Source organism: Trichosurus vulpecula, chromosome 3 (genome assembly GCF_011100635.1).
Source record: "Trichosurus vulpecula isolate mTriVul1 chromosome 3, mTriVul1.pri, whole genome shotgun sequence".
Classification (NCBI taxonomy): Eukaryota; Metazoa; Chordata; class Mammalia; order Diprotodontia; family Phalangeridae; genus Trichosurus; species Trichosurus vulpecula.
In genome coordinates this window covers 161,768,714-161,794,933 of record NC_050575.1, presented here as the reverse complement: position 1 = coordinate 161,794,933, position 26,220 = coordinate 161,768,714, and the positions used below count along the sequence as shown (strand labels likewise).

Below are 26,220 nucleotides of genomic sequence, written 5' to 3'. Positions count from 1 at the left end.
TGAGGTCCCTAGCTCCTTGCTTTGAAATGCCATAGAGGGCCCTAAAGATCTAGTGCTATGAATCTAAGAGATGCAGAGGGGCCTAACTCAAGGCGGTGTTCAGTGTAGTACCTCAGAGCACTCAAGACAGGATCAAACAGAGCAGATAACCCCATTCGAAAGTGCAACAAAGCAGAGAGCCTGGCCCCAGTACAAAGCCTAAACTAAGGAATTGTAGCTGGAGAGACAAGCAAATTAAAAAATACCCACCAGTGTAAAAAATTATTGTAGATCTAGAGATCCCCCAAACAAGGAGGGAATAACTACATAACAACTGCAAGAGGGGACTAAGGACTTTCCCCAAGGATTACATAAACACCTAAAGACAAAATAAAGCAAGAGATTACAGATGAAATAAAAGCTCTGAAGGAAATAATTGGAAGGAGAATAAATAACTTAGAAAATTTCAGCCAAGTATTAGACTGTGAACATTTAAAAATACTAAACAGAAATCAATGTCTCCTGGAAAAAGCAAAAAGAAATATTAGAACAAAATCAAAAGACAAAAAAGATGAAAAATTAAGATACCTGATATTTAAAAAAAAACTGACTTGGAAAACAGGCCAAGGGGAAATAATTAATGAATCATTAAGAATCAGACTAAATCAAATTAAAGAATCATAAAGAATCCAAAAATCAATTACCCCACCCCCAAAAAGACTGGAAACTATGATACTTCAAGAAATCATAAATGAAAATTGCCTATATCTTTTAGAACCAGAGGTATAAGTAAAGATAGAAACAATCCACATATCACTCCTAAAAGAAACCTCAAAAGGAAAAGTCCTAGGAATGTCAGAATCAAAATCCAGACCTCCAATATAAAAAAAAAAAAAAAAACAACATACTGTTAAGTATCCAGGAAAAAAAAAAGAAAAGCTGTTCAAATAACAAGGGATCAACACACAAAATGACACAAGGTCCAACAGCTTCTACCACGTGACTTTGGGATACAATATTCTAAAAGGCAAAAGATAAAGGCATCTCCACCGCCTATTGGACATCTTGAACTAGATGCCTTGTAAATATCTTAAACTTAATGTGTTTAAAATCAAATTCATTATTCCCTCCCACCCCCAACCCTCCTCTCTGATTTTCCTAGTACTACTGAGAGTACCACCATCTACCCAGCCTCAAAACACAATTGTCACCCTCAACCTCTCATTCTCCTACCCTCCTACATCTAGTTTGTGGTCAAGTCCTGTCGATTCCACCTTTATAACTTCTCCCATCCAAAGCATCTCTGCTATCCTCTGACACTGCCACCACCATATTGCAAGCCCTCATCACCTCATACTTGGTCTATTTCAATAGCTTTCTGGTTGGTCTCGCTGTCTCAAATCTCTACCACTCAGCTGTCAAATCGATCTTCCTAAAGCACAGAGTTTACCATGTCACAACCCCATTCAATAAATGCCGTTCACTTCAATAAAGCGGCTTCCTATTACCTCCACAATCAAATTTTAAACCTTCTGTTTGGCTTTTAAGGTCCTTTACAACCCAGCCTTTCTTACCCTACTCCTTTCTACATACATACTCTACAATCCAGTGATACTAGATTCTGCTGTTGTTTGTCCATACCACTCCATTTCCCAACTCTGGGCATTTTCACTGGCTGTGTTCAATGCCTGGAATTCTCTCCCTCCTCATGTCTGGCTTCTGGCTTTCTTCAAGTCTCAAGTAAAATCCTACCTTCTGCAAGAACCTTTCTTGATCACCCTTAATGCTTATGCCTTCCCTTTGAAATTATCTTCAATTTATCCTGTATTTCTCTTTCTATTTAATTGATTAATGATTGTCTCTCTATTAGGCTGTGAGCTCCTGTAGAAAAGGGACAATTTTTGCCTCTCTTTGTATCGCCAGTGATTAACACTGTGCTTGGTACATAGTACAGGTTTAATAAATTTGTTGGGTTGAATTGAATGTGGGACTTTCAAATATTTTTGATGAAAAAACCAAGAGCTTGGGGTAGGAACTTTGAGATAAAAACACAAGTCAGGAGAAACCCAAATTATTGAGTTTATTGGAGTTATTGGAAAGGATCGGTGATGATATTGTGCTAATGATATTCTAATGGAAGAAAAGGAACAAGTGTCCCTTTAGAACTGTAATGTCTTTGAAGGATATTGAGGGAATTAAAAGAGAAGAATTAAAGACCTGGGGTGGATTGGTTTATTCTGACTTCACAAGAGAAGGGAGTTCACACAGTGTGAAAAGGAGAAAGAATGGGGTGGGACTTGCTATTTCTCATAACTGAGGAGTGTGAGAAGAAAATACAATCACAAAAGAAGGAGCAGGGCAGGGGAAGCAGGGATCAGATGGAGCTCTCCTGAAAGGGACAAAAAAGTGTTGAACATACACACACATACAGTTTGGTATAGGAATACATTAAAATCAACAGGCAAACAAGGAGGGATGAAGAGAGGTGGTTAAGCAGGAGAATAATAAGGGGGAATAGCTTCAAGGAGAACAAAAAGACTCCCTGGTCCTGAAGAAGTATTCAAGGGGTGAAAAAGAAAAGCAAAGAACTCGAAGAGGGTGCCCATCAATTGGAGAATGGCTAAACAAACTATCGTATGTGGATGGAATATTCAGGATACTGCTGCACCATAAGAAATGATGAAAGCCAAATTCAGATGTGGAAAGTCTTATATGAACTGATGCAAAATGAAGGGAGCAGAACCAGGAGAACGTTGTACATGGTAACAGCAATATTGTGACAATGATGAACTGTGAAAGACTTGGCTGTTCTGATCAAGACAATGATCCAAGATAATTCCGAAAAACCCATGATGAAAAATGCTATCCACCTCTAGAGAAAGACAACTGGTGACCTCTGAATACAAATTGAAGCATACTTTTAAAACTTTATTTTTGTTGTTTTTGTGTGGGTGTGTTTCATTCTGCAACATGGCTAATATGGAGATATGTTTTGCATGATTTCACATGTATAATCTATATCATATTTCTTGCCTTCTTAAGGGCTGGGGAGGGGCAAGAGGGAAGAAGAGAATTTGGACTCAAAATTTTTTTAAATGTTAAAATTTTTGAAATGTAATTCATTTACATTTTTGAAATGTAATATTTAACAAACATTTAACAAAATAAATAAAATACATTAAAAAATTTTAAAGATAAAAAAGAAAGGCAATTTCAGATAATCCAGGATTGTATGAACTGATGTAGTGAATTTATACAGCGAGTGAAGTGAGCAGAAGCAGGAAAACAATTTATATAACAACATTATTTTTTAAATAAATTTTTATTGGTCTTTTGTAATTGCATACCCCTGTATCCCTCTCTTCCCTTCCCTGAGAACCATCCCTTATAAAAAGATTTTTTTCTTCTCTTTTTTAGACTCAATTTTATTTTCAGTTCCAGATTCTTTCCCTCCCTCCCTCCCTTTCTGCTACCCCTTGAGAAAGTAAGAAAAACCCATTGCAGATGTATATAGTCATGCAAAAGAAATTTCCACATTAACCATAGCCATAAAGGAAGAAAAAGAAAGAAAGAAAAGGAAATATCCTTTAATCTGCACTCTGATATCCTTCAGTCTGCACTCTGAGTCCATCAGTTCTGTATCTGGAGGTAGATAGCATGTTTCATTATGAGTCCCTTGAAATCATGTTTGAGCAATATTTTGATTAGACTTCCTAAGTCTTTCAAAGCTGATTATCTTTACAATATTATTATTATTTGTATAAATTATTCTCCTGGTTCTGTCTACTTTACTTTGCATCAGTTAATATAAGTCTTCTCGGATTTTCTGAAACCATCCCCTTCATCATTTCTTATAGCACAATGGCATATTAACACATTCATATACCATGACTTGTTCAGCTACTCCCCAAATGATGGGTTTCCCCTCAGTTTCCAATTTTTTGCTACCACAGAAAGAGCTGCTATATTTTTTTATACATATGAGTCCTTCTCTTCGGGTTTTTGGGGGGGAGGGGATAGGTTTGGGGAATTAACCTTAGTAATAGTAATCCTGGATCAAAGAGTATGCACAGTTTAATAGCTTTTTGGGCATAGTTCCAAATTGTTTTCCAGAATGGTTAGACTAGTTCATAGCTCCATTAAAATACAGGTTTTCCATATCTTTTCCGGGATGTATCATTTTCCTTTTTTGTCACCTTAGCTAATATTGGTGTGAAGTGATACCTCAGAGTTGTTTTAATTTGTACTTCTCTATTTATTAATGAGTTAGAGCATTTTTTTCATGTGGCTATTAATAGCCTTTATTTCTTCCTCTGAAAACTGCCTATTCACATCCCTTGACCATTTATCAATTGGGGAATGGTTCTTATTCTTATAAATTTGACAGTTCCCTATAAATCTTAGACTTTTATCAGAGAAATTTGCTACAAATATTTTTCACCAATTTATGGTTCTCTTCTCATTTCAGTGCATTGGTTTTGTTTGTTAAACAAAAATAATTGTTAAATTTAAAGCTTTTTACTTTTTGTAATCAAATTGTTTCTTTTACCTCTTACAAATCTCTTTATCTCTTGTTTGGTCTTGAACTCTTCCCCTACTTGTATATCTCACAAGCAATTTCTTCTATGTTCCTCTAATTTACTTGTGATGAAGGATAACAAAATCATAGAGAGACATAATTTTGAAAGATTTAAAAAAACAAACTCTAAGCAACACAATTACCAACCACCATGACTCCCAAGAACCAATGATGGAGCATATTGCCTACTTGACAGAGAGGTGATGGACTTATGATACAGAATGTGACATACATTTTTGGCCATTGTTAACAAGGGCATTTATGTTGCTTAATTATGCTTATTTGTTACAAATTCTTTTCCCTCTCTGTTTTAATTTGGGGGGGACAGTTAATAATGATGATGCGAAAGAAGAGGGCCATTGAAACATTTTTTGAATGCCTAGAAGGAAGTTCAAAAGGAAATGCAGGACTATTTCAGAAGTAACATGTGGAATTATTACATACTTAAAAAAATAAAGTGGAACCAAATGGAGCTTTACTTACAGTTTTGTTTTTTTTTTTTACTTACAGGAGTTTTATTACAATCTGCTTTTTGCTTTCTAATATGTATGTAGAAATGCTCTTTTTTGGTATTTGAGTTTATATGTGTATATATATGTATACATATATGTGTATATATGTGTACATATGTGTGTACACATATATATGTAAAAATTTTAAAGGGAATACGACTCTTACCTAACTCTATGCTGCAATATTGAACATTGTCATGGGGTGGTAGCAGGTTTTGTTCCCTCTATAGTAGTGTGACCTTAGCTACCCTTTCAGAAGGCGGAATTGTATCCCAGATCTCCCCACCAAGGGTTTTGACCCTAGGAGCAATGCGGTAGGTAGGGTAGAGAGCAAAGAGCTCTGGAGGTTGGGTACGTGTGATGCCCCAGGCAGCTACTATGGAGCATCCACCGAATCAGATACTGGTCCTGGGATAAGGGAGTATCTCTCACTCAGGCCCTAGCCTGTCACTGACTCAGCCTACCCTCTCCCAGGCCCCTAAATTGCAGAGAACATCTGACATATTACAGGATTGGAGGTCTTCTGCAGCCTGTGTGACTGAATTTGAGTATCTCAGGTGATGGGAGGAGTCGCACACATGCCTTCTCTCCCCATTCATCTCGAGGGAGCTCTTTTTGGCAGATAACCACAGTCTCAATGCTGGATATGGGCTCCACTCCTCTCTATCTCCAGGTGTTTGAGTCTCTTTTCCACACAGCTGGATGGATCAGGGCAGGAGAGATCTACTCCCTCTTAATTAGTCATACAACGAATATTCAGGGAGGACCTGGAGTTCAGGCTGGGGTGGTCATGCTGCCTATTTCTACCTTAGCAAAAAGTTACCGTGTTCCACTCTGCTACTGCCTTGATATGTGATACTGGGCAAATGTCTTCCTTTCTCTTCCTTCCTCTGGGCCTCAGTTTCCTCCCTCTATAAAGCAAGGTCTTTGGACTGGTGACCTCCAAGGTGCTTTCATGCTTCAGCAGCATCCCAAGATTCTCTCTTGCCTTTCAGAGGCCAAAGGTGTTGTATATGTCCAATACCATTAGATGGTGCCAGAGACCAACCCTTGCCTCCTTTCCCTCTGGCCAAACGTCCCCAACTTTTAAAAAGCAACTGTTTGCTGGGAGGGCTGCTGGCCAGTTTCTGGGCTGGTGCAATGAAACCCACACACAGCCTTTAGTTAGCAACTTCCCCAAGGACAAGGACCATATCTTGGGCCATACGTAATCTAGGCTTGTCTGCATATACGGAAAGGACCGAGGACAGAGGATTAGGATACCTGGGTTCTAGTTCTAGCTTTGCTACCAACTCTCTGGGTACCATGACTTCAATGAACCTCAATTTCCCCATCTATTAAATGGAGTTAATCACCATTACTCTTCCTTTAGAATCAAATATCAGATACACATGTGATGAGGCATGGGCAAAGTTGAAAGTGCAAACCAAACATTTATTTATCACAAGGCATCAGGTCTGGACTGGATTCTTCTCTATCTTCCTGGAACTGGTCCCCTAGGCACCTAACTGATTCTATGTCAGCAACAGCCTCCAGAAGGAGCTAAAGAAAGGGGGTAGAGAGGGTTTCCCAGGCTGTAGGTACAGTCAGATAGTTACAAAGAGGTCATGCAGCCTTGCTACTGTGGATAACCTTCTGATCAGGGGTGATGGCATCAGTGAGTGTTTCATCATAGTGGGGAGCTCAGTTGCCACCCTCAGATTCCTAGTCCTTGTTTTTTCTGACTCTTCCTCAGCCTGGGAGATTTCCAAATCCTGTTCCTTTCTTTAGCCCTGACTTCAGAGGAAGAGGGATACAGGATGGAGACAGAGTGAGAGAAGTTAAGGGGACAGCTCTTGGTTCAAGCAGGTCAGCCAAGAATTCCAGGATCTCCCCCCTCCTTCCATATACACTATTGAGGAGATCCTAAACCATTGAGACCAAAGTGGTGTGTCTGTGACCTTGAGAGAGAGATTCTCAGGACCTCAGTTCCCACCTACCCTCTGTAAAAAAAAAAAAATAAGCTGGCAGCTGGCTAATTGCCCCCTTGCCTTAGCACCTTTGTGGAGAGGGTGAGTGGTTTGCTGTTGTTTTAGGGAAGAGGAGTGGGGAATCACAGTGGTAATGGCCCTGGCTTTGACTCGGATAAGGAAACACCAAAATGAACAGCAGCGATCTCTCCACTGGACTTAGGGAAGCTAGAAGGGTTTCTTCTGGCTACTCCTGCTCCTGGCTGGAGATCCTTGTGTCTCCTCTGCTTGTTGAGGCTCATTCGTTGATCCACAGACAAACCCTAAGAAATGGGAGGGAGGAGAAACCAAAAGGAAAAAAAAAAGAGAGAGAAATACAGAACCAGAGAGAGACAGATATAGAAACAGAAACAGAGACAGAGGAAGGTGAAGCAAACACAAGTAAAAAATCACACATAAAACCCTGATGCCCTAGAAGTCAGAAGAGTCTTGGGCATAGGACCAGAGGATGAAATGTCCCCCTCCCTCATTCCACCCCTCCCTTCCTCCTTCTTCCCAGTGCTTGCTTACCTCTCAGCACTAGAGCTCATCGTGAGAAGTGGAATGGAGGCTATGTCCACTGCTGCCCACCCTGTCCAGCCTCGGGTCCCTCAGGGTCTTTTGAGAGCCACTCCAACCAGTGGCCTGTGTATCGTCATCCCAGATGGTAGATGTCTCTGTGTCGCTCAGCCACTGAGCGTCCCCTGCATAGTGGGTGGGGAAAGCGAGCAGGGGCCTCACAGCAAAGGCTCTCAGGTCCCGGGGGGAGAAGTGCCTCTTGTAGTCTTCACTGCAGGGAAGAGGGCATGGAAGCCCCATGTGAGGCTTCCCCTCCTGTGCCAGGAGGCTCCTGGTCTGAAACCAGGAGGGAAAAGCCAACAGACTAAAAGCTTAGGGCCCAAAGGCAAAGGGCATTAGCTGCATCTCCACCCCAGCCCCTGGTCCTGAGCCTCACTTTGGATGCTGGTCATACATGATGGGCAGGAATTCATCCACGGGCAGCATCCTGCCCAGAGGCTGGGCTTCCAGCAGCTTCCGAGCCCCGCTCAGGGACAGAGTGTAGGCCAGAGTCCAGTAGGAGTAGTTGGCCACCACGAGGTGGCGCACCCCTTCTACAGCTGGCTCCTCCTCCCAGGTAACTTGTTTGCGCCCTAGGTAACTAGACAGGTGGGAGAAAGAAACCCAGAGCATCACAGAAAGTACCCCCGCCCTGGCATCAGCTCCCCACACTGGCTAAGTCTTCCCAGCTCTATCCAGCACAAACTCAGAGCGCTGCCTAGAAAGGAAGGGGCCTGGCTAGTTATTGGGACTTGTTCCAGCTCAGCCCAGTTTTCTGCCAGCATGGGTCCTGAGGGTGCTGCCCCTCACCACCTCAGTTCACCCCCAGCCCCATAATTTACATGAGGTCCCACTGCAGCTGCTCCTGAAACACCTCTTCCATCAACTGCTCCAGCCGCTGCCTGAAGTTGGCCTCAAAGCGCACATCATCCTCAAGCACCATGACCCGTTCCAGGCCCCGGGTAACCATCTGTGTGCACAGGGAAGATAGGAATTCACCTTCAGAGCCTGAGAATCTCCCAACTTATCCTGCACATTCATCACCTTTAGCCTCCCTCCCCTAAAAGCATTGCCTTCGCAGTACCATGGCTCCCCTACTCAAGAACTCTAATAGACTAATTCAAATGCCATCTCCTACAAGAAGCCTTTCCTGATCCTCCCAGATAAGACACAGTCTCTTCCTTCCCTGAAATCTCGAAGTTTTATTCCTACTTCTCATAAATTTAGCACATTCTACCTAATTTGTCTATCTCTTATCTCCCCAACTTGTTTTAGTCTTTTTTGTACCATCCTCCACCCCTGGCCAAGCAATTTTTTGTTAGCATGGGTCCCAAGAGTACTCCCCTCAACTGCCAATCATTTCTTAAGCACCTATTGTATTCAGAGCACAGTGCCAAGAGAACAAAGTCTAGGTAGGAGAGGTTCCTACTCTGGTAAAACTGTAGGGATACAAAGTGTCCCAAAAGTCTCAGTGTGGTTTTAAGACTTTTGGGACACTCTATATTCCTCTAATAAAATACTAGCTTCTCAAGGGCAGAGATTGTTCTCTCTCTTTTTTTTAAATCTTTGTACCCACAATGACTAGCACAGTGCCTGGCACATAGAGAACATCTAATAAATGCTTGTTGATTGACAATAGAGGTCCATGAAACATGCATGAGTTACTATAATACATATTTCAGAGAGGTCTGGGAAGTTAGTTCATTACTGATCTGCACTGGGGGTTCAAGGAAAACTTTGCGAAGAAGGCACCATCTGAGTTGGATTGTAAAGGCTGGCAAGGAAGGAAGGCATCCATGGGCCCATAACAGGCTTCAGAGCTGGAGCACACTTTGTGTGTGAGGAAGAGCCGGAGCAAAGAGAACGGAGGTGAGTTAGTCTAGGATGTGTCTGGGAGGCCAAGAGTGGTCCAGCTTGGCTGGAGCGTCTCTGTGCTGGAAGAGGGTGGGGAGGAATAGGAGGAAAGGCTGGGAAGGTAAGATGGTTAGTACTACATTGTGGAGGGTCTGGAATGCCTGACAAGTCTGAACTTTCCCTAGTGGGCAATAGAGAAACACTAAAGATTCTTGAGCAGAAGGTGACACAACCAGATCAGTCCATCAGGACAATGTATTTTGGAAGTGGTATGAAGGCTGGGTGGAGGGATGGGGGTAGGGAAGGGCCTGAGAGAGTAGAGGCAGGAAGAGCTGTTAGGATATTATTATAATAGTATAGTTAAGTATATTTATGGTGGCATCAGTGGGAATAGAGAGGAAGGGACAGATTTAGCAGATACTATGGAGACAGTCTTTGGCACAAATTGAGGCATGCCATTGACCTGTCCTTTAGGTGGAATGCCCTATTAATAAATACTATACTTAGAAAATGGCCACTTTTTATTTATTAGTTAAATTTCCCCCATGAGAAGTTGGTAGCCATGGGGGGGGATAGGAAATAAGAGCTCCACACCCCAGACCCTTATTAGAAACCTCCCTCCTATTTTATAGGGCCAAAGTGTAAAAAATTTGTCCACAAGGATAGAGCCTCCTGTTGGGGGATCTGTGGTGGTGGATTGACTTTCCCCCTATTCATGATAATCAGATCTTTTCTAGGAAAAGAGGGTAAGTGAATAATCTTGTGTGTTTTGTTTTGTAAGTTGTTGTGTATCCTAGTTTATGTTTGAAGTTTTATATTATACAATTTGGAAATATTTGGCAATATTTAAAACCTGGGTATAATTCCTGGACCATCCTTTGCAGGGAATCAACTTATCCCTCAAAGAAGATCAGGGGCAGCTAGGTAGCTCAGTGGTAGAGTGCCTGGCCTGAAGTCAGTTCAAATCTGGCCTCAGACACTTACTAGCTGTGTCCTTGGGCAAGTCACTTGACCCTGTTTGCCTCAGTTTCTTCATCTATAAAATGAGTTGGAGAAGGAAATGGCAAACCACTCTGGTATCTTTGCCAAGAAAACCCCAAATGGGGTCCCCTAGCATTGGACATGACTGAAATGACTGAACAACAACATGGAAGCAGAATTGACAAGACTTGGTAACAGAATGGATAAGCAACATGAGGGGAAGGAGAGAGCCAGGGGTAATTGCAAGACTACAAACATTGGAGACTGTTAAATGGCGGGGGCCACAAGCCAGAAGTAGGAGCAGAGTTAAGAGGGAAAGGCAGTGAGCACGGTTTTAGACAGGTTGGCTTGGAGTTGCTGGTAGGACATCCAAGTGGAGATATTCAGCAGGTGTGTGGAGATGTAGGTCTGAAGCTCAGAAGGGAGGTCAACCCTGGCAATAGAGGTTTGAGGATCCCCTGCATAGCTGAAACTAGGAACAAATTGGATTGGCAAAGATAGGAATTCACCTTCAGAGCCTGAGGATCCCCCAACTTATCCTGCACATTCATCACCTTTAGCCTCCCTCCCCTAAAAGCATTGCCTTTGCGGTACCATGGCTCCCCTACTCAATAGAGCAAAGAGGAATAAAGACAGACTATTGAGTGGAGGAAACATGCTGAGGGGAGGATAAGGAACCAGCGAAGGCTTTCTAAAGGAGACAGAAAAAACAGCTGGAGAAGGATAACCAAGACAGTGTGGTGACGCTGAAGGGGGCAAGAAGAAAGAAACCAGAGGATGGAATAAACTATATGAAATACTAAAAAAAAAAAAAAAAAAAGGCGAAGGAACTTGGGGCTGCAAAATAGGCCATTAGATTTGGAGATTGGTAGGTTGATGGTGACCTCAGAGAGGGCAGTTTCAGTAAAGAAATGGGGGCAGCAGCCAGACTGCAAGAGATGGGGCTAAATCAGTTAGGGAGGGCACAGAAACATCCAGTGTAGACTACTTCTTGGAAAAGTGGCAGAGCTGTCTTGGGGAGGGGGGAAGGAAGGGAGAGGGAGAAATTTAGAGCTCAAAATCTTACAAAAGTGAGTGTTGAAAACTAAAACTAAATAAATAAATATAAATATATAAATAAATGTATAAATATAGTTATTATTAAATAAATATCTAAATATAGTTATTATTAAATTAATAAGTACAAATGTAAATAAAAATTCCTTTTTTAAAAAAGGAAAAAGAAAAGAAAAGTGGCAGAGAAAGGGAGGAGATGGGATGGTGACTGGATAGAGTACAAGAATCAAGGGATAGTTTGGGGGGAATTGAAGAAACCTGGGCTTATCTGTAGACAGGGAGACAGAAGATTGAAGATGCAAGAGAGGAGGGGGTATGTGGCTGCTAGGGCAAGGTCTTGGGAAAGGCCAGGGGAGGTGAAAGATCAAAGGCAGTGGTGGAGAAATAACCCTTAGGGATGGTCTCCCCATGACTAGAGAAAAGGACATTACACATTCGGTCAGCATCTGTAGAATTGAAAGAACACTTCTCCCTGCCCTGGTTTCCCCAGGGCCTATATGCTCACCTCCTCCCAGATGGAGTAGTGGCTGAGGAAGCAGCCCACCTCTCCCTTGGTCAGCGTGCGGCCAGAGTAGGGGTCATAGTAGCCGGGCAGAAGGTCCACACCTAGGCTTTTGATGGCGCTGCTATTGAGTGCACTGTAGGGAGACATGGAAGTGACTGGCTTAGGTTTCAAGTCATACCCTCCCCACACACCCCTCTGGGTCCTCACATCTCAAACAGATTTTCCCCCTCCCTTTTCATCAGTGACTCAGAGGTCAGTTATAGTCCTTTTTCTGGATACCAGCCAGGCCAGCTCAGGCCCCTAGGGTCCTCACCTGCCATCCACAGCTTCCAGTACCCGTCCAGCGATCTCCATCTCCCATAGGGAGCTTAGCATCCGTTCTCGGCGTTCAGGCCGACGGGCTAGGCTGATGACAAAAACCTTCGGAAACAGAACTAGTAGGCATCATCTCTCCTGCATCTTCAATCTCTCTTTCTCAATATCAATCAATCAGTAAACATTTATTAAGTGCCTACTGTGTGCTAAGTTCAAGGATACAAAAAGGGGCAAAAGATATCCTTTAAGAAGCTTACAATGTAATCTAATCTACTTCTTTCTACAAATGTACTCAGGATAGAGGCTCAAGGGAGGAATTCATCCAAGTCCCTCCCTCCCTGACCTGGAACCCCCAGGACACATACCTCATCAAACCCCATCTTGTTGGGTCTTTTGGGGGGCAGGAACACATGGGCTGAAGGCTGCATAGGGGGGCCATCCACTGTGATGAAAAGATACACCCCCCAGAATCTGGTCATGAATTTAGCCTAGTTCCTTCTACCTCTCAGTCTCTTTAATCCCCTCTCCCTCAACCCCCATACCATAGTATATTAAACTTAGAAGGGATCTTGGAGATCATCTAATCCAACCCTATTATTTTATAGCTGGGTAAGTGACTGGATTCACGTCACACAGCAAGTTAGCTTCAAAATAAGGGTCTCAAATTGGGGTCCCCCTCTGGGACCCAGGAAAACATAGACACAAGGAGTCCAAGGGAAAGCTAGGGACCCATTATCTTACCTTCCATTGCAGAAAGAATTCAGGACTGGGCAACAGTAAGTCTGGGCTCTGGTTCTGGCTCTGCCATTAATTTAGCTATGGAACACCACTTCCTCTGTCTGGGTCTCACTTTACCCAACTATAAAATGAGGGGGTGGCATGGAAGACCTCTAAGGTTCTTCCAGTTCTGACAGCCTGAGGGGCTTGCTAGGCCATTGAGTAGCACTGGCTGCTTGGCCTAAGGATTTGGAGCTACTGGAGTGAAAGGAGAGCAGAGTTCTGAGATACTGTATTACAAGTTCTGAGGTGTCATGGTACAACTACAAGAGGAGGGCCAGCTACCACAGACAGGTAATTGAACCTCTCTGAGCCTATCTGTAAAATGGGGGGCTTTAACAAGGTGACCCCTGAGATACCTTCTCACTCTAGAACTACTATCTTATAGTCCTGGGTCCTATGACAAGGGTAAGAGTATACGGAGACTGAGAATGGCCTAGAACTGAAATCCAGGGAAGGGGAACGAGATGGGGAGAGGAGAGGCAAAGTATGGCTGTATGTGGAGAAGAAAGGCATTGTCACCGAAACTTCCTAGGGAAGAGAAGGTGCCGCCTGCCATTACTCACCCAGGGCCTCCAAGATTAGATGGACAAAGTTGACTTTCTCATCCTCTAGCCCCTGATGTGATTTGACTGGAACATTCATGTACCCAAAACGATGTTGGTTGCAAACATGGACTGAGACACCTGGAGGAATGAGGCAAAGTAGAGGGGAAGGGAATGAAAGGATCTTAAAGCATCAAAGGTACCTCCCTTCCTGAGCTCTGCCACCTCTTTAGCTGAGTCTCTTCCCTAGTGGCACCCACTCCAGCAAAAACAAAGGAAGCTCCCCTCCCCATGCTCCATTCTGGGATGGTTTACCTGTCTTCCTCCCTCCTTTATGGCCCCAACATTATACAAATCTATGTTCTAATACTTCATAGTCTAACGTCTCTTCCAGCTCTTATATTCTATGTTCTAAGGCCCCTTCCAGATCTAACATTCTGTGTTCTAAGGTCTCTTTCTGCTCTAATACTTTGTGTTCTAAGGCCCCTTCCAGATCTGACGTTCTGTGTTCTAAGGTCTCTTTCTGCTCTAATATTTTGTGTTCTAAGTCCCCTTCCAGTTCTAACACTCTGGGTTATGAGGTCTTCTATTTCTAATACTCTTGTGTTCTAGGCCCCTTCCAGCTCTGACACTCTGTGTTCTAGGTTCTTCTAGATCTAACATTCCATTATTCCCAGCCCAACTTGAGATCACTCACCTGCAGCCTGGCAAGAATAGGCAAAGACGATAATGTCATCAAAGGGCCATGTATAGTTGGGATGGGGGGGATAGAAAGCCAATTGGTCAACTCCCTTACTCTGAAGGGCCAGCAGAAAGGTAGAATGTACCATGGGCACTTGGAAACAGCCCTGACGCTGTCGATTCTTGGTAGGGAAGTAATCTGATGTACGCCGGTAATAGCCCTGAGGTGAAGCAAAGGGGACCAGGACTGTTGGAGAGTCACTAGGCCCTTCTTTTCCTGCACCCTGCTCCCCACCCCCAATCATTACCATACCCTCACACCATCCACCCTTGCCATTTGGGTTAGATACTTTCTAGGAAGAAGCTACTCCAGTCTCAATACCCCAACTCCATTCAAATCAGGTTGGAAGGTTTGCTTATTCCTGAGTCTCAAAACACATTAGGTTCTACCCACCCAGGACCTCACCTGTGGTGTGATCCCACACCAGAAGTTGGAGTAATAAGTCTGGGAGTCCAACATAGGGGCCACCACTGGCAGACCCTCCCCTATCAGGAACTTCAAGGTTTGGTTGTTGGTTAGGATGTTGTCAGTGTCTGCAAACTGGGGATGAACAAGACAGGTTAGTCATAGGCCAGTTACAGGTCAGCCCCAGGCAGAGGTCAACTAAGGAGTATCCCTACAAGTTCCTCTGGGGTCCAGAGTAGATACAGGGCCTGACTTGGGGTTTCTGGTATGATCTGGGAAAGTGATATAGTGACTAGATCCAGGGATATGGCCCAGTGGAATAAGTAGCCTCCCTGAGATTTTGTAGGCCAAATGGTCAGGACAAATGATGATGTGAGATTCTTACCAGGATGTAGTCAGCTCCCCAAGCTCGTGCAAAATCCAAGGCTTCTTGTTTTAGCTCCATGAGGAACTGGTGGCGTTCCTTGGTCCACTGTTTGGGACTCTCTTCATCTGGGTACAACCTATACCAAAAATCAGAAACCAGGGCAGTGCCTCAGAGCCTTACCCACCCCTCAGGATGACTGGTCAGGGAGTCTAGAGACCTGGGTTCTAGAGTTCTAACTTTCCTACCAACTAACTGTTTGACCTTAGGCAAGAGAGCTGTCTCTATCCCTTTAGTTTAAGACTTGCAGTTCTATTAAAATGCAAATTCCCTTGTAAGAGACTCACTTTATCCAACAGCAAACACTGGTTGTTTAGTATAAATAAATTCACTGGAGCCTGCCATGCCCTTCCAAACGCTGGTTTTGGGTTAGGAAGAAAGATCATTCATTCATCAAACAGTGCCTGATATATGAAAAAGCCTTGTGCTGAGGGCCTGGTAAGATAAAATGTTAGGTAAGGCACTTGGTCCCCAGACTCTTAAGTCCAGCCCACTAATACACCAAACCATCTGCCTTCTGGGATAGATTACACTCAAGACTATTGTCTCCTTAAGAACTGCTTGTCGTTGACACCATTTGGGGTTTTCTTGGCAAAGATACCAGAGTCATTGGCCATTTCTTTCTCCAGCTCGTTTTATAGATGAGGAAACGAGGCAAACAGGGTTAAGTGACTTGCCCAAGGTCACACAGCTAGTCTCTGAGGCCATATTTAAACTCCAGTCCTCCTGACCCCAGGCGGAGAGCTCTATCAACTGCACTACCTAGAGGCCTCTGGCAATATAAACAGGAAGGAACTGAGACTCTCAGAGCTAGAAAGGGATCAAGATCAAGTCCAACACCATCAATTTCAGAGGAGGAAAATGGAGAAAGCTTGGACACTACAGAGAGGGAAGTAAACTAAAATTCATGGGAAAATGACCCAGGGATCTTAATGGACTACAAGCTTGATGTAAGGAAACACTTTTTTTTTTTTAACAATTCGACCTAGATGGAGTGGGGAAAAGACGCAGAACCAAGGCTGGCAAGGCCAATGCCTTACATTTCTGTTAGGGCTGACCTAGCCTAAAGCCCAGCTGCTTTCATAGCTGCCTCTAGCCCAGAGAAGGCTAGAACAAAGCCCTCAGACTCTTCCTGTGAACTGCAGGTGACATTGCCTCACAGCCTTCCCCTGGCTCCACCTTACCTTTCCAGATTCATTCCATAACATTTCCTTTCACACATTCTTACATTCCAGCTAATCTCCCTAAGAGTCGTCTCCTCAGACTCTATATTCCATCTCCCATCTCTGCATCTTGACGCAGGTTGTTTGCTCCTCGTACCTGGAGTGCACTGCCTTCTTACCTCTACCTTTTGGAATGCTGAGCTTCCTGTGGGTCTCAGTTCAGGGGTGGCCCCAACCCACCTGTGTACTGTGGGACTTGGACAATAGGCCCTTTCTGGTTCTTCCAGCTGTGAATACGCTCTTGCTCCCTAAATCATTTTGCTTTTGCTAATCTGATTACCAGTTGTAGCCCCCAGTAAAAAGTAAGCTACTTGAGGACAGGTGCGACGGTTCCATTTTTGTCTTTGTATTCCTGGCCTAGCACAGTGCTTACATACACGAGGTAGGTGCTTAATGAGTATTTGTTGAATTCCATTGACGTGAACGCACCTTGGCTCACCTTCCGCTCTCCATACCACTTCTGCATAGTCCTTGCCCACAGCGGCCAGCCACTCCTGAAGAATCTCTGTCGTATTGTCCACATTATGGTCTGTAGCACACCTGTGGTCACAGCAACCACGAGGAAGGGGTAAGACTAAGTCACCTGTGACCTGGGTACAGGTTTAGAGCTGGCTCAGTGGGAGAGTCTACACGGCAACCCAAACTCCTGTACCAGCAATCCCACATCCCATACCAGATCTGTCCGGTTATATTCCACCTGAGTGGAAATAAGTAGAAATAAGCAGAAACAGGAAAACAATATACACAACGTATATAGGAAGAACAACAAAGCACTCAGAACTGAACACTGTAAAATTACAATGACAAGGTACCTCCTCCCCTGGTTTGCAGAGGTGGGGAGCTGTGGAAGTAGAATACTGTATACAAGACCAAGCTTTTGTGATATTTTGGTTAGTTTTAATAAATTTTTCTCTTTTATTATATGGTTTAGCTTTCTGGGAGGAAGTATATAGAGGGTTTCCCAGAAGTCTTAGTGCAGGTTTAAACTTTCACAACTTAAGCTTTAATAGCTTAAACCTGCACTAAGACTTTTAGGAAACCCAATATTGGGAAATGTAGGTGATATAAAATTTAAAAAAAATAAAACAGGAAGTCAGGAGATGATGACTTGCCCCTCTAGAGGTACCATTAAGCTAGCTGGTTTGGCCCTAACTCCATCCCCAGAGTGGCCTCCTCAGCAGCTGCTTCATGAGGCCTACAGAGCCTCTGCCTCACTCCTTTCTTCAACTCTCCTCTCTTGAAAGTCAGTTCCATGCTGTTTATCCTGAGTACAAAAATTGCAAGCTATGGCTCTGAGGTTAGGCCTTCTAAGCAAACTAAATTGTGGGTATAGGGGGAGGGGTAAACACATATATAGAATCCTTAGTTTGCAAATGAAGACACTGAGCCCAGAGAAGACTATTGACTTGCTCCAATCCCACAGGTGTTAAGTGGCAAAGCCTAGATCTGACCCCACTTGGCTAAGTTCAAATTCTGGACTCTCTCCCATGCAAAATCCTGCCTCCATCCAGAGACAGAGTGGAAAGAAACCTGAGTTTGACCATCAGGTCTGTCAGCTCCTCCACAAACTTAATAAGTAATCATGGGAAAGTCACTTTCCCTTTCTGGGACTCAGTTTCCCTATCTGCTACAAAAGGGACAGTATTGCTCTCCTTGGTTGATGAGAAAAGAATTTAAGTTGACCTCATGCATAGTGAAAGATTTCAAAAGTTCAAGGAGTGGGAGTTGTGGGGATGGAAGCTGGAAAGAGAGGGAGAGATTCTTGGGCTGTGAGACAGAGGCTGGGCTCTGATCAGGACTCGACCCCTGATTTAGCGGTAACCTTCAACAAATGACTCCAGTTGTCTGGGCCACAGTCTCCAGATTATAACATAGTGGAGAATGACCACTCCCATCAACCTCTAGTCAGAAACTCACCCAAACTCACTGTGATAGAGGACAAAGTTGTTTGGAGCAATTAACAATAGAAGCACTGTATTAAGTCAGAGGTGCCATTAGAGTTAGGGGAAGCTTTAGCCTCTCTCTTTTGGGGATAATGGGAACAAATTTAAACAAAACTCCCAGTTTTAAATGTTCCTGTCCCTTTAAAGAGCTGAGAGATGAGAGCAAACGTGTCATTCTCAGCTAGGGGTGGGGACCAACCCTCTGTGCCCAAAATTGTGGGAATTGTGGGAGACCTCACTTGGTCACCAGCCCACACCACCCCTCACCAGCCAAGGGTTGAAGGTTAGGGGGGAATCAGTCCCTCCACCCTGTCCAATCCAACCAACTCTCCCTACCAGGTCTTGTCCCCTCACTGGTTTCCATAGATGGGGGAGGCCTCTGGGCTCCAGGGCGTGTCCCTTGCTACCCTCCCCAGCCTGCTTCGGGGCCCAGTATAGAAAATATCCTATGTGGGAGGCTGAGAAACTGACCAGACCCAACTGGGGCACCCTTAATCTTTTGATTCCCTTCCCTTTTACACAGGTCTGTGAGATGAGGGCTAGAATTCCCTGCCATCCCCAAAAGGGAAAGGTGTATGAGAACTGAAGGTATAGTGGACTGGCATCTGATTTGATTAGATCCCAGATTCTAAGAGATCCTCTGAAAAAGGGGTGAAATTTTTCACCAGAGTTATCTGGACCTCAGAGGGAAAGGGAATAGGGTCTTATTAGGGCTGAAGATGCCAGCAGCTTGAGGATATCCCCCTGCTTCTTCACCACAAGTCTAACCAAGTCCAGCTGGGAAAGGGCAGTCACTGAGCAAGCAGTCAGCTGTACACCCTCCATCAACGAGATCAAACCACAGGTCCTGAGAGAGCAAATAAGGTTGGAATGAGAAAGAAGAGAATGGAGATGCTTGTTAGGGAAAAGAGGTGAAGGCTTGGAAAAAGGAGTGGGCATGGGGTAGACAGACATAAAGGAAGGGGGTAATGGATAGGTAGGGAAAGCCAGGAAAGTGAGGGACAAAGGGAAGGGATGAAGCTGAAGGAGAAAATTCCTAGAAAGGGGGAGAGAGGCCAAGAAGGTGGTGGAGAGGCCAACCCTCAGCTCAGGCCCAGGGTCTAGGGGACCAGTCCCAACTGGGGTGCGAAGTGGGGAATGGCAGGGAGCCCTGTAGTCTGAGGAACCTCCACGACTGGGGATGGGGCGCAGAGAGATGGTCCCCCGAATGGGCAGTATCCTGGGAAAACAGGCTATAGGGGAGAGCGAAAGATGGGCCACTGTGAGCTGGGGGCAAGGAGGCACCCTGGGGTCTCTCACCAGAGGGCAAGGCGGGTCCGGGGGTAGTCCAGCCGCTCCAGAGCCCCGAGATAGTGCGGCAGGGAGTATCCGGCGTTGCGAGCCAGCACAGCGATGACCACAGCTGGAAGCGGGGGCTCAGAGGACCCCCAGCCGGGCCTGACCCCGAGCAGCAGGAGCAGCAATAGCTGGAGAGCAGAGGGCGGCGGGCGCATGGCAAAACAGGCAGAGGAGCGGCGTCGGCCCCCAGGGCTCGCAGAGCCGAGCCAGGCTGGGGGCTAACCAGAGCGCTGAGAGAGGGGGGACCGCGGCTGGAAGCTAGGGGGAGACTAGGGGCGGGACCAGAGGAGGAGCGTCTGGAGGGGAGGGGCTAGCCCCGGAGCTGGGGAGACAGGTCTAAAGGGAATGGGTTTCCCAGCCCCTCCCACCTCCAGATCTGTGGACCTCAAAGCATCTGCTGCCTTTCTTGGGACCCAAATGTCCCAGAGAACCTGAGCCTTCGAGGAGTCCGTGTTCCGACCGGTGAAAGAGCTCAGCTGCCCCCCCCCCGCCCCGGCTTTGACCTTGGGGCGTGGCAGAGCTGGACTGGGGTATGTGGCTCCCAGTGCTGTCCCGCCAGACCCCTCCTTCCCCACCCCACCCCCTTCCTAGCCTCCAGCCTGCAGACGCTGGATCTGGCCCGCACTGAACATCGGCCTCTGGCGGGGACCCAAGACGAGATCTGATGGGGAGGTGCGGAGCGGGGTGTGGGAATGGGGAAGTCTCAAGCATAGAGCATAGAATGTCAGAACTGGGGACAGGGCATGAGGGAGAACCTTCGAGCACAGCTAGTTCAACCCCTCTCGTTTTACAGATGGAGAAACTGAGATCAACTTAGTTCTGATCCCGTGGAGAAGGAAAATGCCAGCTGCTGTTCCTCCCGGGGCGCGGCGAGGAAACGCGGGGATTCTCGAGCAAACTTTGCCTGCCAGGATTCCCCAGAACCCCTCTTACTCAGCCCCCCCTCCGCGCCATCTCCTGGTTAAAGACGAAAAAGGCAGGAAATGAGAGAGTGGAATTTGGCAGCTCCAGGGTTCCCAGATTCTCCTTCCTCCCGTAATGAGGTGGAAGGGGGCAGGAAATGGGGCTTGCCCCTGGAGCAGACAGAGGATCCCCCACCATTCTGAGGATTCACATTAGCAGTAGGGTCTAGGAAAGAGTGGGGCCATGGAGGAAGGGGCAGGGGAGGGAGGCCGGAGGAGCAGGGAGGGGAATAGAGGGTTAGCAAGTGTTAATCTGACCTTTTTATTCCTCCAGTCCTTCTACACCAAAAAGTCTGTAGTGCTCGGATGGGACAGCCATGTCCAGGGGACTAACTGTCCTCTCTTTCTCTTGGTGGCTTTTCTGAACTACAGGCCATCATCTCCACCGACATAACCGACTTTGATGTCCCACCTTTATTCCAAACTGCAAGAGTTCAAAACCAAACTTTATCTTCCCACCAAACCTACTCTTCCTTACTTCACTCTCGATCTCCCATATTTATAAATCTTGGAGTTACCTTTGATTCTTCCCTCTTGCTCACCTCTCACACATTCACCAGGTCCTGTTACTTCTTCTCTCTCCTCATTCCTGCGGGTTCCCCTCCCCACTCAGCACCACCCCCGCCATGGGCCCTGGATGGATGGACCCTAGCTACTGCCAGCCTGGGCTATTACAATAGTTTTGTGAGGCATCATAGTTCAGGGGGCTGACTGCTGGAGGAGGGGGTCTGGGAGTCTTAGGTTTAAATCCCACCTCAGATTCTTGCTGGTAGGTGCGTACCTTTGGGCAAATCACTTGATCTCTCTTGTCCTCTGCTGGAAAATGAGGAGCTTGGACTCAAGGAGCTTTAAGTTCTCTTCCAAATCTATGGTTCTAACTGGTCATCCGGCTTCTATTCTCCCCTCCCCACCCCATGACAGAAGGATCTTTCCTATGCATGGATCTGGTTATGTCATTTTTCTACTAAACAGTCTTCAGTGCTTACCAAGGAAAATTCAAAGCTTGGGAGTCTTTTGGGACTTATATTCAAAACCCTCCAAGCTACATTTATAATAATAATAGTATTAGTAATATTATAATATAGAGATATTGTATATAATTACACAATAATTATATATTATATAAAATTATTCATCTATAAAATATAATTTATAATACTATTATTAATCATAATAGCTAAACTCTCATATTTTTTCTCACTTGATCCTCATAACAACTCTTTGAGGTAGGTGCTACTATTTACCCTGTTTACTGATATGGAAACTGAGGCACAGAGAAATAAAATGGCTTTAGAGAATCCTACAGTTAGTAGGAGACCCAGACAGGATTTGAACTCCAGGCCTCCCTACTCCAAGTCCAGCACTCTATTCACCATGCCTAACCGCGTCTAGCAGCCTCCAGACAGACATGACTCACATAAATCTTGTCTACTCACTCTTCACTCCAACCAAACTGAACTGACTGGTGTTCCATGTCTGTTTCTCATGCCTCTGTGGAATAACCTTCCATTCTTTAAAGCTCAAACAACACCTCCTCCAGGAAGCCTTCTTTGATAGATGGATTCAGTTGGTACCAACCTTCCTCCACAGACTTTTACTATTTAGTACTTCATTTCATGACCCCACACCCATAAAATCACAAGTCCTGTCCCTATCACTATCTAATACATTGATCATGTATTATTGTGTGTTCTGGTTATCTGTGTTTTATCACCCTACTTGGATTAAACCTGTTGAGGGCAAAGACTGAGTCTATTAAGCTTTGGATCTTCCCCAGGATCTCCCAAAGTGCTTTATACACTGTAGACATTCAATAAACATTTGTTGATGGATTGATGTCACTTTTATCATCATCATCATCACCATAAGCTGCATAGACAATGGGCCTGGTATCCAGGCTTGTGCTTCCTCTGGTTGGGCCTGAATAAACTCCAAGAATATCTGTGGTCATCCCTGCCATTCTTCTCACACTCATTCTATTTATGAGACCACCACTCTAGTTCAGAATATCCTAACTTCTCCCTTTAACCACTCCTGCAACTCGTTGATTGAATTGTTGCCCTCCAGTCTCTCCTCTCTACAGCAGCACAAAATAATCTTCCTAGGGCACAAGTTTAACCATATAATTCTCCTGTTCAATAAACTGCAATGGCTCCCTATTACCTCTAGAAGCCCCTCAGCTGGCATTTAAAATCCTTTATAGTCTGGCTCTGGCTTATACCTTTCTTGACTTATTTTATATTACTCTGCTTCACACTCTGAATTGCAGCCAAAATGGGTTACTTGTTGTTCCCCAGACTTGGCGTTCTCTTCTACCTTCTACTTTATTCCTTTGCACAAGCTGTCCCTCATTCCTGGAATGCCCGCCTTCCTCACTGCCAACTATTATTAGAATCCCTGGCTTCCTTGAAGGCACAGCTGGTGCCGACTTCAACAGGAAGCCTGTCCTGGTCCCTTAAGTTGTCAGTGTTTTCTCTCTCCTTGAATAATAATTAAATAGGCTTATTTTTATGTGTGGTATTTCCTTGTAGAATGTAAGCAACCTGAAGGCAAGGATTGTTTATCACTTTGTTTTGATATTCCCGGCGCCTAGCACATAGCAGGTGTTTAATAAGTACTTTAGATTGAATTGGATTGGTCCCTTAGCAGCAGCTTTGGTATGGTACATTGAAAAGAACCCTGGACTGGGAGTTAGGAAGTCTTGGTTCTTCTATCCCTGGCTCTGTTCTAAACTCACTGTGCATTACTCTGGGCATGAAGAGCAACACCTCACACTACCATAGGATGCTTTTAAAATGTGCAAATTGCTTTTGATCACAAGCCTGTGAGATAAATAGTGTAAGTCTTATTATCCTTGATCACGGTTAAGGAAACTCACCTGAATGGACATCAAGAGGAAGAGCTAGAATTTGAACTCAGATCTTCTGTACCCAAGACCAGGGCTTTTTTGTACTACAACAGTCTGGTCCCCCTTCTATTGGCCTCAGTTTTCTTATCTGGAAAAAAGAAAAGATTGGATTAAATGGTCTTCAAGTTTTCTCACTCATTATCTTCCTCCTCAAACTTCTTAGTGTCCCTACTTCTGTGGGAACCACAGCTATTCTTCTAACCAACCAACTTGGAAACCCTGAAGTCATCCTGGATCATTCCTTATCATAACTTCCCTCTCCCTCCCTATCCAATCCAATCCAGTGTCAAATCTTGTCAATTCTATCTCCTCAATATGTCTTGGATATGTCTCCTTTCCACTCACCAGCCGCCTCCCCACTTCAACCCTCATTAGTTCTCACTTAGACTACTGTAATGATTTCCTAATTAGCCTCTCCCCTTTCCGATGCATTATCCACATAGTTGCCAAAGGGATGCTCTTAAAATACAATTCTAACCACAGAAAAACAGTGTACATAGTAACAGGAATATTATACAATGACCAACTATGAATGACTTGGCTATTCTCAGCAATACAATGATCCAAGACAATTCCAAAGGACTTGTGATGAAAAATGCTTATCCACCTCCAGAGAAAGAACTGATGGAGTCTGAAGGGAGATTAAAACATATTTTTTTAAACTTTTACTTTTTTCTTTCTCTTTTTGGTCTGCTTTCTTTCACGACATGATTAATATGGAAATATGTTTTGCATGACTACAAATGTATAATCTATATCAAATTGGTTGGTTGGCTGTCGTCCTTTTTGCTCAGAGGACCAAAATAACATCTCTATGTTAGGGTCAAGATACAGTGTCTCTGACTGTGGCTGATCAGACCAACAGGAGCTTGGAAGGCTCTACCACAGGTTGGGCACAAATACTCCATGTGAACATTTGGAGCGAAGATTTCTCTAAATTTGCACATCTCATGTTTCTTTTGAGCTACTGCTATTCTGCTTTGCTCATAGAGCAAATCACCTTTGATGAGGGCCATCCAGGGCAGTCCTGTTTCAAAGTTCTTCAGAGAGACCTTGAAAGTGTCCTTATATTGACTCTTCTGACCTCCATTTGAGCATTTGCCTCCTGTGAGTTTTCTGTAAAATAGACTTTTATGCAAACACAAGTTTGGCATTCGAATGACGTGGCCAGCCCATCAGGGTTACATCCTCTGCAGCAGAGTTTTAATACTTGGCAGTTCAGCTTGAGAAAGTACCTCAGTGTCTGGTACCTTATCCTGCCAGGTGATTTTCAGAATCTTCCTAAGACAATTCCTATGGAAGCAATTCAGTTTCCTAGCATGGCACTGGCATACTGTCCAGGTTTCACAGGCATACTACAATGAGGTCAGCACAATGGCTGTGTAGACCTTCAGTTTGGTAGACAGTTTAATACCTCTTCTTTCCTATACTTTCCTTCAGAACCTCCCAAACACTGAGCTAGTTCTGGCAATGTGTGAGTCAACCTCATCATCTATGCGTACATTCTTGGAATGTATACCGCCAAGGTAAGTGAACTTATCTATAGCGTTCAAAATTTCTCCATTTGATATAATTGATGGTTCCACGTCTGGATGGTGCAGTGCTGGCTGATGGAGAACCTGTTTTCTTTTTTTTTTTCTTTTGTAGAGAGGGAAGGTAGGGCAATTGGGGCTAAGTGACTTGCCTAAGGTCACACAGCTAGTAAGTGGGTCAAGTGTCTGAAGCTGGATTTGAATTCAGGTCCTCCTGACTCCAGACGCAGTGCTCTACTCACTGTGCCACCTAGCTGCCCCGAGAACCTGTTTTCTTGTTGTTAATTATCAGACTAAAATTAGCACAAGTAGCAGAGAATCTATCCATACTCTGTTGCATCTCAGTCTCAGAGGCTGTACTGAGCACACAATCACCTGTGAACAAAAAGTCGAATACCAACTCTCCCTCCACTTTAGTCTTGGCTTGTAGTCTTTTCAAGTTAAATAATTTACTGTCAGCGTGGTAGCTGACTTTAATGCTTCTTTTGTCCTTGTTGAAGATATCTGACAACACTGCTGAAAACATCACGCTAGAAAGCATGATAACAAGCACACAGCCTTGCTTTACTCCTGCATGGCAGAATTGTGACTGCAGTTCCCTGTGTATCTGCACTTGGTGCTTTTTCACTTGTCTATCACCACAGAGCTCTGAGGTAGGTAAAATGGTAAAATGGTACGGGTGATGTCTTTTGACTTGAATATAAATGGGATTTAAGTGAGGCAGAGTTGTACAAAGTCATAGGAGTCCAGTAGCAAGACAAAAGTCAGCAGTGGATGACCTTGACATCTTGGATGGCTAACCAGTCTTTAAGAGCTCCACAGCACCTGCCTCTGCCTTCATGGCCTTTTGGAACAAACTTTTCACTTTTGCCCACGGAAGTCTTCACATGCTTGAGATAGACACCCCCTCAACTCACCAACAGCTTTGTGACCTGTCCGTTACCCTCAACCTGGTTTAGCCTGGCTGCTGAAAAGGTTTACCAGGGTGTGGCCACTGAGTATGCAACAGCTTCTTGGAGCCACAGGTGAGAGCCAAAGATGGAAAGCAGCCCGGAGAAGGGCTCAGCAACCCTCACACCAGAGGTGCTAGTCCT

At 44.7% G+C, this 26,220-nt stretch overlaps 1 protein-coding gene across 1 annotated transcript; it reads right to left on the bottom strand.

The window, feature by feature from the left end:
- Nucleotides 1-7,134: 7,134 nt before the first annotated feature.
- CERCAM (cerebral endothelial cell adhesion molecule) lies at nt 7,135-19,879 on the bottom strand. Its single transcript, XM_036751717.1, has 13 exons — nt 19,686-19,879; nt 16,873-16,983; nt 15,182-15,299; nt 14,797-14,931; nt 14,347-14,551; nt 13,671-13,790; nt 12,693-12,769; nt 12,326-12,432; nt 12,013-12,145; nt 8,459-8,586; nt 8,014-8,217; nt 7,590-7,848; nt 7,135-7,342 (listed from the first exon to the last, which is right to left on the bottom strand). The coding sequence occupies exons 1-12, from the start codon at nt 19,877-19,879 to the stop codon at nt 7,599-7,601; spliced, it is 1,782 nt and encodes a 593-aa protein (XP_036607612.1). The 3' UTR covers nt 7,135-7,342; nt 7,590-7,598.
- Nucleotides 19,880-26,220: the final 6,341 nt, after the last annotated feature.

Coding starts and splice junctions, on each gene's coding strand:
- CERCAM (XM_036751717.1), bottom strand. CDS start 19,879: ATGCGCCCGCCGCCCTCTGCTCTCCAGCTATTGCTGCTCCTGCTGCTC. Junction 15,300..16,872: donor AGAGCGGAAGGTGAGCCAAG/GTGCGTTCACGT, acceptor TTTTTGGTATAG/GTTGTACCCAGATGAAGAGA. Junction 12,146..12,325: donor CTGGAAGCTGTGGATGGCAG/GTGAGGACCCTA, acceptor GTCTCCCTACAG/TGCACTCAATAGCAGCGCCA.